Source organism: Ursus arctos, unplaced genomic scaffold (assembly GCF_023065955.2).
Source record: "Ursus arctos isolate Adak ecotype North America unplaced genomic scaffold, UrsArc2.0 scaffold_26, whole genome shotgun sequence".
NCBI classification, from domain to species: Eukaryota; Metazoa; Chordata; class Mammalia; order Carnivora; family Ursidae; genus Ursus; species Ursus arctos.
In genome coordinates this window covers 43309427-43323235 of record NW_026622941.1, presented here as the reverse complement: position 1 = coordinate 43323235, position 13809 = coordinate 43309427, and the positions used below count along the sequence as shown (strand labels likewise).

The 13809-nt window shown below is 39.7% G+C and overlaps 1 protein-coding gene across 5 annotated transcripts in view; it reads left to right on the top strand.

Moving 5' to 3' along the window:
- CBX5 (chromobox 5) overlaps positions 1-13809 on the top strand; it is a 35461-nt gene that overhangs the window by 12390 nt on the left and 9262 nt on the right. Inside the window, exons 1-4 of one of the 5 annotated variants that reach the window (XM_048216553.2) lie at positions 2272-2899; positions 4692-4870; positions 9089-9275; positions 12551-12648. In XM_048216553.2, coding sequence (XP_048072510.1) covers positions 4734-4870; positions 9089-9275; positions 12551-12648 — 422 coding nt within the window. In that variant the 5' untranslated portion in view covers positions 2272-2899; positions 4692-4733. Of the gene's footprint in view, positions 1-2271; positions 3141-4691; positions 4871-9088; positions 9276-12547; positions 12649-13809 lie in introns of those variants that run through there. The other 4 variants (XM_026501685.4, XM_057318771.1, XM_026501684.4 and 1 more) reach the window with 4 other exon arrangements.

The window sequence follows — 13809 nt, the reverse complement described above, 5'->3', positions numbered from 1 at the left end:
GAATCGAGCCCCACATCAGGCTCCTCCACTGGGAGCCTGCTTCTTCCTCTCCCACTCCCCTGCTGTGTTCCCTTTCTCGCTGGCTGACTCTCTGTCACATAAATAAATAAAATCTTTAAAAAAAAAAATTTAAATTGCTGGAATCTAGGTGTAGTTGTTGATGCCTTTACCAGAGAGTTACTGTGTATAGTCAAGAAAGGGCTGAGAGCTGTTATGCCCGAAAGATTCTAGAAACTTGAGAAGCTGCTTACCCCTTCCTATGGAGATTTCCACAAGGATAACGTTGCGCTCAGAGGCTCATCCTCTCTTCCTTCATCATGGTATCAGGATTCTACCTTAATCACTCCATCATCCTGCCAGCCATGTCTCATTTCTCATACTTGAACGCTCCCTCCTCTCAGGCTCAGCGTGAACCACCAGTCTTGATGCTTTATCTGGTACAGGCGCTAGCCCTTAAATTGTCCGTCTGGCTTTGTGTTTCATTTGACCCTAATACACTGGGTCGCACTGTCTAAAAGAGAATTATGTCCCCTCCGATGTCTGAGTGCATTTCTCATTTCTTACTGCTGCTCCTGAGCAGATCTGTAACTTCAAGGTTAAGATAAGACACATTCCATCAGGACTATGTCGTCATCCTTGCCAGCTTCTGATCTGTGACTGTCCAGGAGATTTACAAGACAGTTGCGTGCCATTCTTTACAGAATATTGTGGTTGGACTCTGACTCCTGGCATTAGGCCCAATTTGATTTGTCAGCTGTTACAAAACCCATTTCCCAAAGAGAAAGGGACCTTAGCTGTGCGCCCTTTAGGCAGTTCTTAAAGAGTGGGAAGGAGGAAATTGATCTGACATTATTTCCGGATGTTTTAGGGAGGGGGTAGGCACCAGAATATTTTTGTCCTTTTCCTTGTTGATTTCACCCCCCCCAAAGGTTTCACTAAAATACTAATATTGCTGTCATTCTTTATCTCTTCACAGAATTACTGTTAGGCTTTTCATACTGCCATTTCTGAGTTTTAAGGAGTAAGAATAAGTATTTTACCATTAAGAGAGAATGTACTTGCTTATTCTCTAAAGCTTTATTAGTGCCTAGTTAACAAAGATTCTCTTCCTTCTTTCTTGCTGTCTACTCACATTTTGAGCTGCAGGAGTTACTGCATGTGATAGGGTTTAACGGCTTAGGAATTTGGAAGGTCACATATTTCCTGCTGCTGTTGTATTTGGCCCTATATTTTTACAAAAGCTTCTCTTTGGGGGACTTACCAGCTATTTGGTCTCTATTTAAACTCACTGTTTCCCTAGGAGGTAGGCAGTGGGATTTGGCCCATTTTAGTGATTCTGGGGTTAGATCTCAAATTATTTACTCAAGATGACACATGGCAAGGTAATCACACAGTGAGAACCCTGATCTAACTCCTTTGGCATTGTTTTTATATCCCTTAAGTACAAAAGGTATTAAAAAGTTAGGGAGAGTCCAGAAAGGCACTTTTTACCCAGAGATTTTATGACAGGTCCATTCAAATTTGAGGAAATTTTCTGTAGTTAAAATTGTCTACTCTCATTCCCTACAATTTCTTCTGTTTGATAACCGAAATAATAACTATTCTCTACTTTTTCCTTGGTTGGGGGTCTTTGCTTTTGATTGTCCCTTTTTCTTACTCTCCTGTGGCAGCAACCTCTGGCTCTAAAGACCCAAATCGTAAAGCAGAGGAAGGTTTTGGAGCTCTCCAAAATGTTCTTTAGGGCCAGGAGAAAAGAAACTTTGTGGGACTGCAAGTCTCTAAGTAGCTCTTTATATCAGTCCTCCTTTTTCAGGTATTAGGGATTACTGATATATGGAGTTTTAAATTATTATATATTAATGCCTTGGGTAGGTAGTAATTACTTAAAAATTCATTTCATAACATTACAATAACACCTAATGAAAAGTGTTTGTTTTCTTTTTTTTAAGTTTTTATTTGAGAGAGCAGAGAGCACAAGTGGGGAGCAGCAGGAAGAGGGGCAGAGGGAGAGGGAGAAGCAGACTTCCCACTGAGCAGGGAGCCTGATGCGGGGCTTGATCCCAGGACACTGAGATCGTGACCTGAGCCAGAGGCAGATGCTTAACTGACTGAGCCACCCAGGCACCCCGAAAAGTGGTTTTAATTCAACAATAATGGTTGTGGCTGGATGCTCTCCTCTCTCTTTTTAAAAACTACTTAAGGATTACATTTTTTTTCTACCTGTAGTTTTAGTGGGTAGGTTCTTAGGTAGTGCTTCAAGTGTGGATTCTGTTTCTGTATCTAGTAATCCCAAGACGGAAGGTTGTATAGTATCTTGAAATACTTCCCTTCCCCCCTTTCATCTTATCCCCCCATCCCCCCAAGCAATTTTAATTAACTGTTCAGTGACAGATGGTAGAAAAGGCCTTATTTAAAGTGCTTCTGGTGGGCTGGGTTAGGGGTGAGTGGTTTGTACTGATCCTGTTGCAGAGGGACCTAGCTTTTCCCCTCCCCCTTCCAGTTGAGCTATAATCCTGTTAGATGATCTTAAAATGCTATTGATTAATTCCCAGTGCTCTTAGAGGAGTAAGCACAGGTTTGGGGTTTAAAACCCAAGAACCAATTCCCTTGAGCTCTGAATGCCTTCGCTTTGAGTCCAAGGGAGTACCTTCCAACTTCTCCACCCAGTCTTCACTGAAAAGGAAAGTTAAGCCTTTTAACTTTTCCGTTTGCCTCTCCGCCCCCCCCCCCTTAGTCTAGTACTGCTGCCAGTTGCCATGGCAACGGGCTGGGACAGCTGCGCAGTGGCTCCCAGGCAGCTGGGTGGGGGCGGGGGAGCTGCCAGCCCGCCAAGCCCCAGACCTGGGAGGGGAGGCCCCTCCTGTTAGCCCAGAGGGAAAGAAAGAACTGGGGCGATCCGGTAGGTAAAGGAGGGAACCCCCATTCATCTTCTACCTTTGGGGCTCCTCTTCTGCATGAAGGTATAAAGGGAGATTTTCCTCTTTCCTCCCTCAAACTGAAGAACACAAATGTAAATCCTTGTTTTTCCTCGTGAGGCAGGGGAGGCCATAGCCACAATGCTTAACTGCATGCATCTAACCCGGGGCTGATTTTAACCCCAGCGCTTTGACCTAAACTGCTCAGCTCCCGGAAATTCCAAGGTGAGTGGGGGTGGGGGTGGAGTATTCTCCCTGGAATATGACATTTCCTGTCTCTGGTGAGGTCTGAGGCTGTTTTTGTTTTAAATAAATAAGATTTTTTTTTTTTCTTGAAGCCTAGGACTCTTCTAAATTCATGGAAAAATTATTTTGAAACTCCTGTCTCCGTTCTCCCCCTCCACCCCCTCTTCCGAATAAAGTACTTTAATAAAAACTTAAGTTTTTTTTACAGATAGTAATGGGTACAGACAGTTTTTTGGGTGGGCAGATCTATTGCTAATAGGTTCTGGAGATACGTTTTCCAGCTAGATGTTCTTGGAATAATTCCTTAAATTTTGCTAACTTGAAGTAAATTGATAAATGCAACTTTTTATGCTACTTGAACACAATCCTGAGATTAGTAGTGGCCTTCCCTGTTCCTGGGAGTCATCTTCTAGCCAGGATGGAAATATTTTTAGACAGTGCTGCAAAAAATCTTTTAAGATTACAGAAAAATAAAAATGGAGTTCAGCTAAGAAAACAGTTCCTGCTACTCTATAATCCAGACTGTAGGCACCATTTAACATGGTTAAAGAAGAATTCTTAAAAATGATTATGAAAACAACAATGTGGGGATTTTAAAAACTAGATTCTGTGTTGAGTACCCCCTGGTTGTGCATATTTCTGAGCTTAACTCAGTTTCCACTTGTGTCGCCTTGCTTCAGCTTTCCTTGGGCCTATGAATGGTTCCTCTGTGTTTCGAGGCTTCGTGTTGATGTGAGTTTGGGGCCAGACTTCTTTTTCCTCCTCCTCTTCCTTTGGCCCAAAGTCAACTCCAGTTAAGAAAGGTACCTCCGTAAGGATTTGGCTTAGTTGAGCCATGAGAATTAATGAACAATCCAGTGACCATTTTTTTTTTTTCCTGGACTAAATTTTTTTTTTTCTCCCTGCCTCTCTCCCATCCCCAAATGGAAAAGGAGGCTTAGTGTATCTGAGATGCCAGCCTTGCTTTTGTGAAGTGTAGGGACAAGCTCAATTTATTTAAAGGAAAGATACACCAAGTCACTGAAGACAGTAGTGAAAGATGCCTGACCAGGCCTTTTTGTGCTGCTAAGAGACTAGTCAAGATCCTCAGAGTAGAGGATGGTTACATTTTGGGGCTTTTCTCTTTTCATTTTTATGAAGAACCTTATTCACCGTATAAGTAAGGTTTTAGTTCTGTCCCTGTTCTTTTAACTGGTAGTTTTCTGCATTTTTTGAGATCCTGGCTTGTTAACAGTTACAGAAGTACCCAGGAGTAACATACCATACTACTTGTCTTTTGGAATCTGAAACTAGAGGAGTTAGACAGTTGTGTGTATAATAATGATTTTGGTATTATGAGCTGAAGAGGAAGTTGTGTTTGGGAAAGTGGGAATTGACCATTTTTTTCTTATACTCTTAGGAACCATCTGTAGAATGATTCAAGACCCAAGAGAGGGGTACATGGCAACTTCGTGTTATACCCGCTGCATTCCATCAAGACGAGACTCCTCCTCGCGTGGGTTCTGATCATTTTGTCCTTCCTCTTTGCAGGAACCCGGTGGCCTTAGTCCTTCAGGTGGCACAGCGTGAGACATGGGAAAGAAAACCAAGCGGACAGCTGACAGTTCTTCTTCAGAGGATGAGGAGGAGTATGTCGTCGAGAAGGTGCTAGACAGGCGTGTAGTTAAGGGGCAAGTGGAATATCTCCTGAAGTGGAAAGGCTTTTCTGAGTAAGTGCCTTCTTTAGGCCATAGGACTCTACAGAGGTGGACACCTTTCCTTTCCCATGAGCCACTGCCATCTTTGTCTTTTTCTTTCCTTACCTGCACTCCTCCTGAGAGTCAGAAGACGCAGCAGTAAACTGAACAGTTTCTCCCTTGGAGCTGGTGTTCTAATGATAATGCTTTTGAGAGACAGTATAATGAATTGGTTAGGTGCATAGACGTGGAGCTTAGGCCAGATTCTTGTTCCACTGCTTATGAGCTGGGTGACCTTAGTTTAGTTCCTTAATCTTTTTCCTCTTCAGGAAAATAGGAATAGGAAATAGTACTTGTCATAGAGATGTTGGGTATATGTAGGGTCTGACAGGTAAGCTCAGTGTAAGTATAAACTGTGATTGGGGCACCTGGCTGGCCCAGTTGGTACAGCATATGACTCTTGGTCTCGGGGTTGTGAGTTCAAGCCCCATGTTGGGTGTCGAGATTACTTAAAGATAAAAAATCTTCTTTTAAAAAAAGTATAAACTGTTATTGTTAATATTCTTTTGGACATAACTATGCTAAAATATATACATTTTTTTAAAAGATTTTATTTATTTATTTGACAGAGAGAGACAGCCAGCGAGAGAGGGAGCACAAGCAGGGGGAGTGGGAGAGGAAGAAGCAGGCTCCCAGCGGAGGAGCCCCATGTGGGGCTCGATCCCGTAATGCCGGGATCACGCCCTGAGCCGAAGGCAGACGCTTAACCGCTGTGCCACCCAGGCGCCCCTAAAATATATACATTTAAGCAAAAGTCATCCATTCCGTAGCCCATAGCTTTCCAAAATGATCCTTGAATCTCACAAGTGACCTAGGGTGAGGGACTCCTCTTAATGAGAAACTTAAATCTGAGGCCACATTTTTTCCCTCCCAGTATTTATTTTTTTAATTTCAAGTCTGCCGCTGAGGCAAAAGAAATTGAGTGAACACTCAGATACACACGACCTAGTTTCTGCAATTAATACTTTAATATAATCTGTGTGGCTTTTTGTTTTTGTTTTTTGAAGACCTTAAAAACCCATTTGTAAAAGTCGAGCTTTAAGAATGATCCTGAAGTATTGACTAGAATGTCTGTTAGGAAGTAACTGGCTTTAGGCGGAAGTACTAAAGGTGATTCTTGTTTTTCCTTGGAATAAATAGAACTAGACACATTGAAGCACAGAGAAGGTAGCTTGAAAGGTGAAATACGTGTAATCATTAGACATTTTGCCTCAGTTTTTGATTAATTCTCTTCTCAGGGTGCCTGATAACAAAGAATGGATTTTCCATGGATTTCCATACTGCCAATGCACTGGTAGGAACTGGTGTAGGCTTCTTGGAGTGGCTGTGGAATAGAAATACAATGCAAGGCACATGGGTAATTTTACATTTCTGGTGGCCACATTAAAGAAAAGTGCATTTTAATATTTTATCTAACACAGTATCAAAATGCTATTTCAACATTAATCAGTATAAAAATTAGATATTTTACATTATTTTTTTCATGCTAAGTCTTAAGAATCGCATGTATATTTTACATTTTATAGCACATCTCAGTTCAGACTAGTCACATTTCAAGCATTCAGTTAACCACATGTGGCTAATAGTTAGCACATTGAACATCATAGCTTTAAAGTATAGGACTTAAATGTACTAAAAGGTTCAAATTTTGACTACCTTTGGACAAAGGTCTGAATCGGGAGCCTTTGGAATGTACTTAAGGTTATTTCATTACAGAAACCAGCGTTTCTCGTTTGGACACTTTCGGCACTTCAGGTGGGACAGCGCGAGCACTGCAGGAAGCTTAGCATCTCTAGCACAGAGAGCGCTAAATGTGTGTAGCACAGCGCTCAGAATATGCCCTCCGTATTTCCGAAGAGGAAAGGTATCACCGCCTCCTTTAGAGATGAGAAATTATGAGTTTGAGAGACCTAGAAATAGGAATTAAAATAATATTGAAAGATTTTAAGGGTGTTTATTGGGCCCATTGAATCACCATTGGAAATTGTTGGTCGTTTTGAAGGTACTTGAAACTATATCTGTGTTTGAGTTACTAGTAACTTACCTAGATTAAAGAGGGAAAGAAAGTTTGAGGTAGATGAATTTAAAGCACTTGTCCTTACTTTCTCAGAAATGCCCAGGATTTCATTAAAGACTGGAACAAATTTTGCCCCGTTAGCATTGTCTGGAACTAAGTACCTATGACTTGTTAGGCAGTGGTCAGATTCTTCTACCTCATGTGTTTTCTTTCATTCGCATAACAGCCTTTAGAGGTATTTTCAGTTTACAGATGAGGAAGTTAGTGAAGCTATTTGCCGAAGATAGCGTAACTGGTAAGTGCTGGCACAAGGATCTAGTATCAGATTTCTTTGGCCCTAATGCTCAGGCTCTTTTTAAATTATACCATGCTGTCTTTTGGGTGGAAATTGGTTGTTATAGAAGCAGCAATACCAATATGGTGGGAAAAGAGATAATCCCATTATAGGACTGGCTTTTCTTGCTGTCAGTAGAGATTTGCTCCTCTCCCTCCATGTCTGCTTGCTTGTGTCACAGTGTTGGCGTGCCTCTTGCTTTTGGTAACTTAATTTCTTCTGGGCTAGTAAACTATATGGTTTGTGGATTTAGGGGAAAGTTACTGTATGAGGGTTTTTTTTTTTTTTGTCTTTTGCTGAAAGAAGAGCTATGAAGGAGAGGCTTTTCTAGTTTTAGCTCAAATGATTTTAAAATAAATCTTGTATCATTCTCAAGCTCTTTTTGCAAAAAGTTTTAAATCTAGAGTAAATATCAGATTTTTCCATTATTCTGCTTCTTATTTGAGTCAAGGTATTATGGCATGTGTTAAACCACGCCCCTCTAAAGATACCTTATTTAAAAATCAAAATAAAATATTTAAAATGGATAGTACACACATTAAATATTTTTTTCCCAAGTCAATGAAAGGATTGTAGAAACTGTTTCTATGATATATTTTCAGATGTATTTTAATAAAACTAGCCCTTACTATTTAATCAAAAAAACTGCCACTGGCTAGGCATGAAGAGGATACCTGATCTGTTTTTTTCTCATGGAGGTACATTTCATGCTTTGATTCCATAAGCTTATGATATAGTTGGTAGTTTGGTTTTCCAAAACCCATGCCAGGAATAGAGAACAACTTTGTGAATAGTAACTGTTTTCCTCATAATAGGACTCCCTTGATTCAAGTTTAACTAGACTCAATTACTCAGTTTGGGTTTTTTAAATTAATATAAAAATGTATTTTGACTACGTCGTAACAGTAGACTTGAATCCACAGCATTGAATTAATGTACTCCAAATCCCACTTCTGAGTCTTCTCTTTCTTACTGTTTGCCTATATTCTGATGATTTAAGCCCTTACTATCTTTTTTCTTAATAATTACTTCCAGTCTTCCAATCATTTATTGACATTTCTTCAAAATATAAATAACATGTTGAAGATGGTGTAAACTGGGAGTGCATGCTTTGTTACATTATTCTCTCAGGATTTGCATAGGTGATTATACATATGAAATCATATTTTATAAAGCAGAATTCATAATTTTGAGTTTTAAAAAACTTTATTGTATAATTTACATACCATAAAATTCATTCATTGAAAGCGTACAGTTCAATGGATAGTAAATTCATAGAGTTGTCAACCATTACCACGCTCCAGTTTTAGAATATTTTTATAATTTCCCCAGTTTCCCTTGAGCTCGTTTGTAGTTAATCCCAAACCAAGGAACCACTGTCTGCTTTTTGTCTCTAAATGTGTCTTTCCTATGTTTCATATGAGTGGAATCAGACAATATATAGTCTTTTGCATCTGGTTTCTTAGCATATTGTTCTTGAGGTTCTTTCATGTTGTGGCATGTATTAATTAGTATTGTGTTTCTTTTATTGCCGAATACTATTCTCCTGTATAGATATACCACATTTATTTATCCATGCACAAGTTGATGGACATTTGAATTGTTTTCTGTCTTTAGCTATTAAAATGCTGCTATAAGTTATTATGTGCAAGTTTCTTTGTGGATATATTTTTTTCATTTCTCTTGGATAGATTCCTAGGATCCAAATTAGTTATCTCTTTTAAGTGTAGGGTTTTTTTCTTTTTGCCTACTTGTCTTCTTTGAAAGAAAGTGCTGGATTTTTTCCCCCTCATTCTTTTCCTTTTTTTTTTTTTTTTTTTTTTCCATTCTTTGTGCCCAGGGAGCACAATACTTGGGAACCCGAGAAAAATTTGGATTGCCCTGAGCTAATTTCTGAGTTTATGAAAAAGTATAAGAAGATGAAGGAGGGTGAAAATAACAAACCCAGGGAGAAGTCAGAAAGTAACAAGAGGAAATCGAATTTCTCGAACAATGCTGATGATATCAAATCCAAAAAAAAGAGAGAGGTAAGCCTCTTTCCCTCTTTTTCCCCCACAAATAATTGTTTTGCCTCTTGCTGCACTCTGTTCACCCCCCAAGCGGTATTTTGGTGGTTTCGGTTCTAAGGGTGGCCTGCTAGGTAAATTGTTGAACAAAAGAGCTTCTAGGGAGTTACGTTGATTAACTACAGCGCCCCCTCCTGGCTGTGTGAGAAATGTACTGTATGTTGCACTGAATTGTATTAAAGTGGCAAAATTAAATCCCTGCAAAACAGACAGCTACTTCCGGTCTTCTCCATAAATAAGCAGCTAAGTTACTTTAGCAAGGGAGGGACTTGAACTTTTTAAGGATAGAAAAGGGCTTTAAAATGTTTACTACTTTTTTCCTTTTGTTTCAAAGATAGCACTTATTTTCAAACTTTTATATTCTCTTTTAAATTGATGTGAAATTCACATAACATACAATTAACCATTTTATTTTTTACTTTTTATTTTTTTTAAGATTTATTTATTTGAGAGAGAGTGCGTGTGTGTCGTTGGGAAGGGGCAGAGGGAGAGGGGAAAGAGTGTCACAAGCAGACTCTCCCCACACCCGGAACATGGGGCCTGACGAGGGGCTTGATCTCAAGACCCTGAGATCATGACCTGAGCGGAAACCAAGAGTTGGACGCTCAACTGAGCCACCCAGGCGCCCTACAATGAACCATTTTATAGTGTACAGCTCAGTGGCATGTGTATTCTCTTTTGATTCTATTACTTCTGTGTGTTCCAAATAAATTAATTTTCATCTTCCTTTTGAATCTTTTTATTGTTCAGTTTGAAAAGTATGCTTATGAAGCTTCGATTTGATGTAGTTGCTTTAATTCTTCTGATCTTTAGTTCTTGAGTAGCATAAACACTGTTCTTGCCTCTCTTTTCATCTGTATCTTTTCCCTCTGTGTACATACACAGACACACAGACACACACACACACACACACACTACCCCTCCCCCCAGCTTCTATTCCTTTCATTTATCTCAAGGTTATGAAGCCTTTCTTGTGACAGAGTTATCATACCCTTAATGTTTAATAAAATAAAAGCAAAAGTCCACTTCTGAATCTTCTAGCGTCACTGCCATAAGCTTCTCTGTTTATCTTTATTCTACTTGATATCCATCTTTCTAGAACCTTAGTTCTCAGCCCTGGCTGCACAGTAGAATCATCAGGGGTGGGGTGGGGGGCTTTAAAAAAAGACCCAGTACCCAAGATACACCCCAAGCTAGTTAAATTAAGATTTCTGAGGGTTGGACCATAGGCATCAGTATTTTAAAAGACTTACACAAGTGATAGAGAAAATGAGAGATCAGCGTTCCAAAAAGAATTGAAATACGAGTGAAAGATTGGAGGCTACAAGTGAAAGTGGACTCTAGGTTTGTGTCTACCTCCTTATTTGTTTCCCTGATTAATTTTATTTTTTACAATCTTATTTTTAAAACCACTGTATTCTGGTGAGGTGTGTATATCATTATGATATAGCGTACTGATAAGGAATTTGAGATTGCCTTCCCTTCTCTAAGGAGCTAAGACTTGGGTTCTTTCTTTTTTTTCTTTTTTATTAGTCCTTTGTATTCTGGCTTTTGTCATTTGATTCATTTTCTAACTAAGTAAAGAGACCAAAAAACAGCACAGCAGAAGACTTGTGACTAGCCATTTGTGACATACAGGGTGAATTTCCTCTACCTAAGGTTTCTGTCCTTTCCAAAAGGAGCAGTCTGGCTTAGACCTACTGGCCAACATAGAGAGTTTCGTTCCTAGGCCAGGTTCCGATGCCACTGATCTTGAAAACAACCCTCACACGTCCCTTGTAATGTTCATCTGGGGTCCCTGACAGCATTCTCAGCAGTGCTGGCAGCTGTCAGGTAGGTAGCTGGGAAGATAGGTGATTGTATGTTTTAAAGGTACAGGAGGGGATTGCGTTTCTTTCTTTAGACCACTGCAGAAGAAATTTGTTAGTCGGCATTATGCCTGATTTAAGATTACTGCCTGTGTGATGATTTTAGCATTTTCCTCGCCTCGGCTCCTTTTCAGCAGCTTGAACATTTTTCTTCCCTTCCCTCTCTATGTAGCAAACTGTTTTCAGCCACCAGCTATGATTTACGACTCCATTCATGCGCCAGCATTCCAGCTGTGAGCAGCTGTGTGCACATCTGGGAACCTCCTCCCCTTAAGCGCCCCCAAAAGAGGCTGTGTTTTTGAGTCAGTATCTCCTCTGATCCGTGCATGGAATTTCCTTCCCAGTGTGGGTTCTGGTATCTTCGGGGACCACCTGGATCCTGAACACTTTGTATCTCTCAGAAAAAAGCAGGGTGAATGTCAGATCAAAGAGATTTTATTATGAAAATCAGACCTCAGGGATTTAGTTCATTTGGGCATCCTTACTGAATCTTTTCTATGTTGCCACTAGGTAAGTTTGCATTATGTTCCATAATAAGGTTTTTAAAATAACCTGGTTTGTCTAAAATGTCACCGTTTTGCTCTCACCAGTGCCATCACACCTGAATCAGACTCTGCTCCTCGTCTCAATGGCATGATTGCATTTTGACCAAGTTTGAATAATCTCCAAAAAAATTACCAGTTTGTTTTAAGTCACGGTCCAGTTCTGTTCTCTAATGCTGACAACCCATCCACATCAGGAGGGGATAGGCACAGACCAGGCCTCTTCTCCCAAGTGTGTGGGTATTGCAGTATGTGAGCTCTGAGAGAAATTTGCTGCTTTATGGTACTGCCTTGAATCATTCTTACCTCTGTTCTTTCATCAGTATAGACAACTGTGTGAAAAGAGGTATTAAAAATATTGGTCAGTGTTAAGGTAAATTAAATGTCTAAAAAAAATTAAGATTGAGAGGTGGTATATTTGAAGTTTATAAAATGAAGAAGGGTTTAGTTAGGGTAAGCATGGACTTGTTTATCATCTCAGAAGCAACAGTTTAGGGGTAGTCAATTCATAATACCTAGGAGATTAGATTAGAGGGTTAGATGAGTTCTTAGATGATGCTTCCAGAATATCTTAAGGGATCTGAAAGAGTTTTAGGGGCCACTCCTAATCCTTGAAGGAGTATTGGAAGAACGACTGCATCTTTTTACAAAAATATTTCTTGGCCTCACTGTCACTGGCTGGCCCAATATTGTATTTCTTAACTTTTAAGAATTCTTTGACTTGGTGACAAAAATGAACTTAGGTGGTGCTTTGTTGAGCTAAGAAACAGGGTTTTATTTACTCTTCTCTACGCCGTAACCTTTCTTTATCTTCTATTTATAGCAGAGCAATGATATCGCTCGGGGCTTTGAGAGAGGACTGGAACCAGAAAAGATCATTGGGGCGACAGATTCCTGTGGTGATTTAATGTTCCTAATGAAATGGTAAGAGAGATTGGGCCTCACCGTACAGTTGTGTTTCTTTGCCAGTGGCTTGAATTTGTATGGAAGATAAGGAGGGAAGATGGAGTATTCCCCAACTAAGACTTTGGATTGTCACGGATCTTTGGTTGATATCACCCGTTAGTATTAATGGAAATTATGGTTGGGAGTGGATTTAAGACATTCTCAAGCTTTGGTATTAAGTCAAATTATTTTAGCCCCAATACCTAAGGTAGCTTTGAGGTAGGAAATGTATAGACGTGACCTAACCATTTATTTACACAGTTCTGAATCATTTACCATCAGTCCATGAGCCTGTGGCCATGAGATAGGAGTTGAGTGAGGCTTTCTGCCATCACTGAGGATCAAACAACTGAATAACGTCTAAAAGAGAAAAATAATCTCAACAAAAAGCGTTAAGACTAATACTAGCCAAAGTGTAAGTTATTTCTTCCGGTGGAGGGGGTGTCGCTTAGAGGAAAGTGTAGTTACTTCCCCTCAATTTGGTTTCTTAAAGACAGGGTGATTTATGGTATGGCCCTCACTACCTCTCTGTTTCCAAGTGTTCTGGGCTTGTGATTTAAGTTTGTCTCTCAATAGAGGCTTCATGCTGCTTTGCCACTGAGGAAGCTAATTTACCTTAAAGTTGTAGAATCAAAGGTTTAATATTTTATCTGATCGAAATTTTGCTGGTAAATTACCCAGAAGTCTTGATTTGAAGAATCATTATACTCTGTCAGAAGTAAGGATCTGTATTGACTGCTTTTCCCACTCAGCCATATGTATTACTTATGATTTACACTCACATAGTAACTAGCTTTTTTCCCCACCACGGTCCAGATTTGAGTGTCTGCTCTGAGCTGTTTTCCCCTCCTCTCTTCACCCCTAATACTTACTTCTATGAATTAAATATCTCAGTTTTCTAGAAAAGGAGGTAGTTGTCTTCACTTACATTTCAGTGGAATTTTAATTTAAAATATTTTTTTTCTCGATTGGAATACTGGTTAAGGGACTTGCTAGATTTTTGGTTATACGTGGTAGTAGAGCCTTTGTAACTAGGATATTTGAAATTTGCAGCTAATTCCTACATTTCATTTTAGTGACTAGATTTTACATTCTCTCTTGTTCTCCCTTATATGAATACTGCTGTGTGCTGTGGGCTTA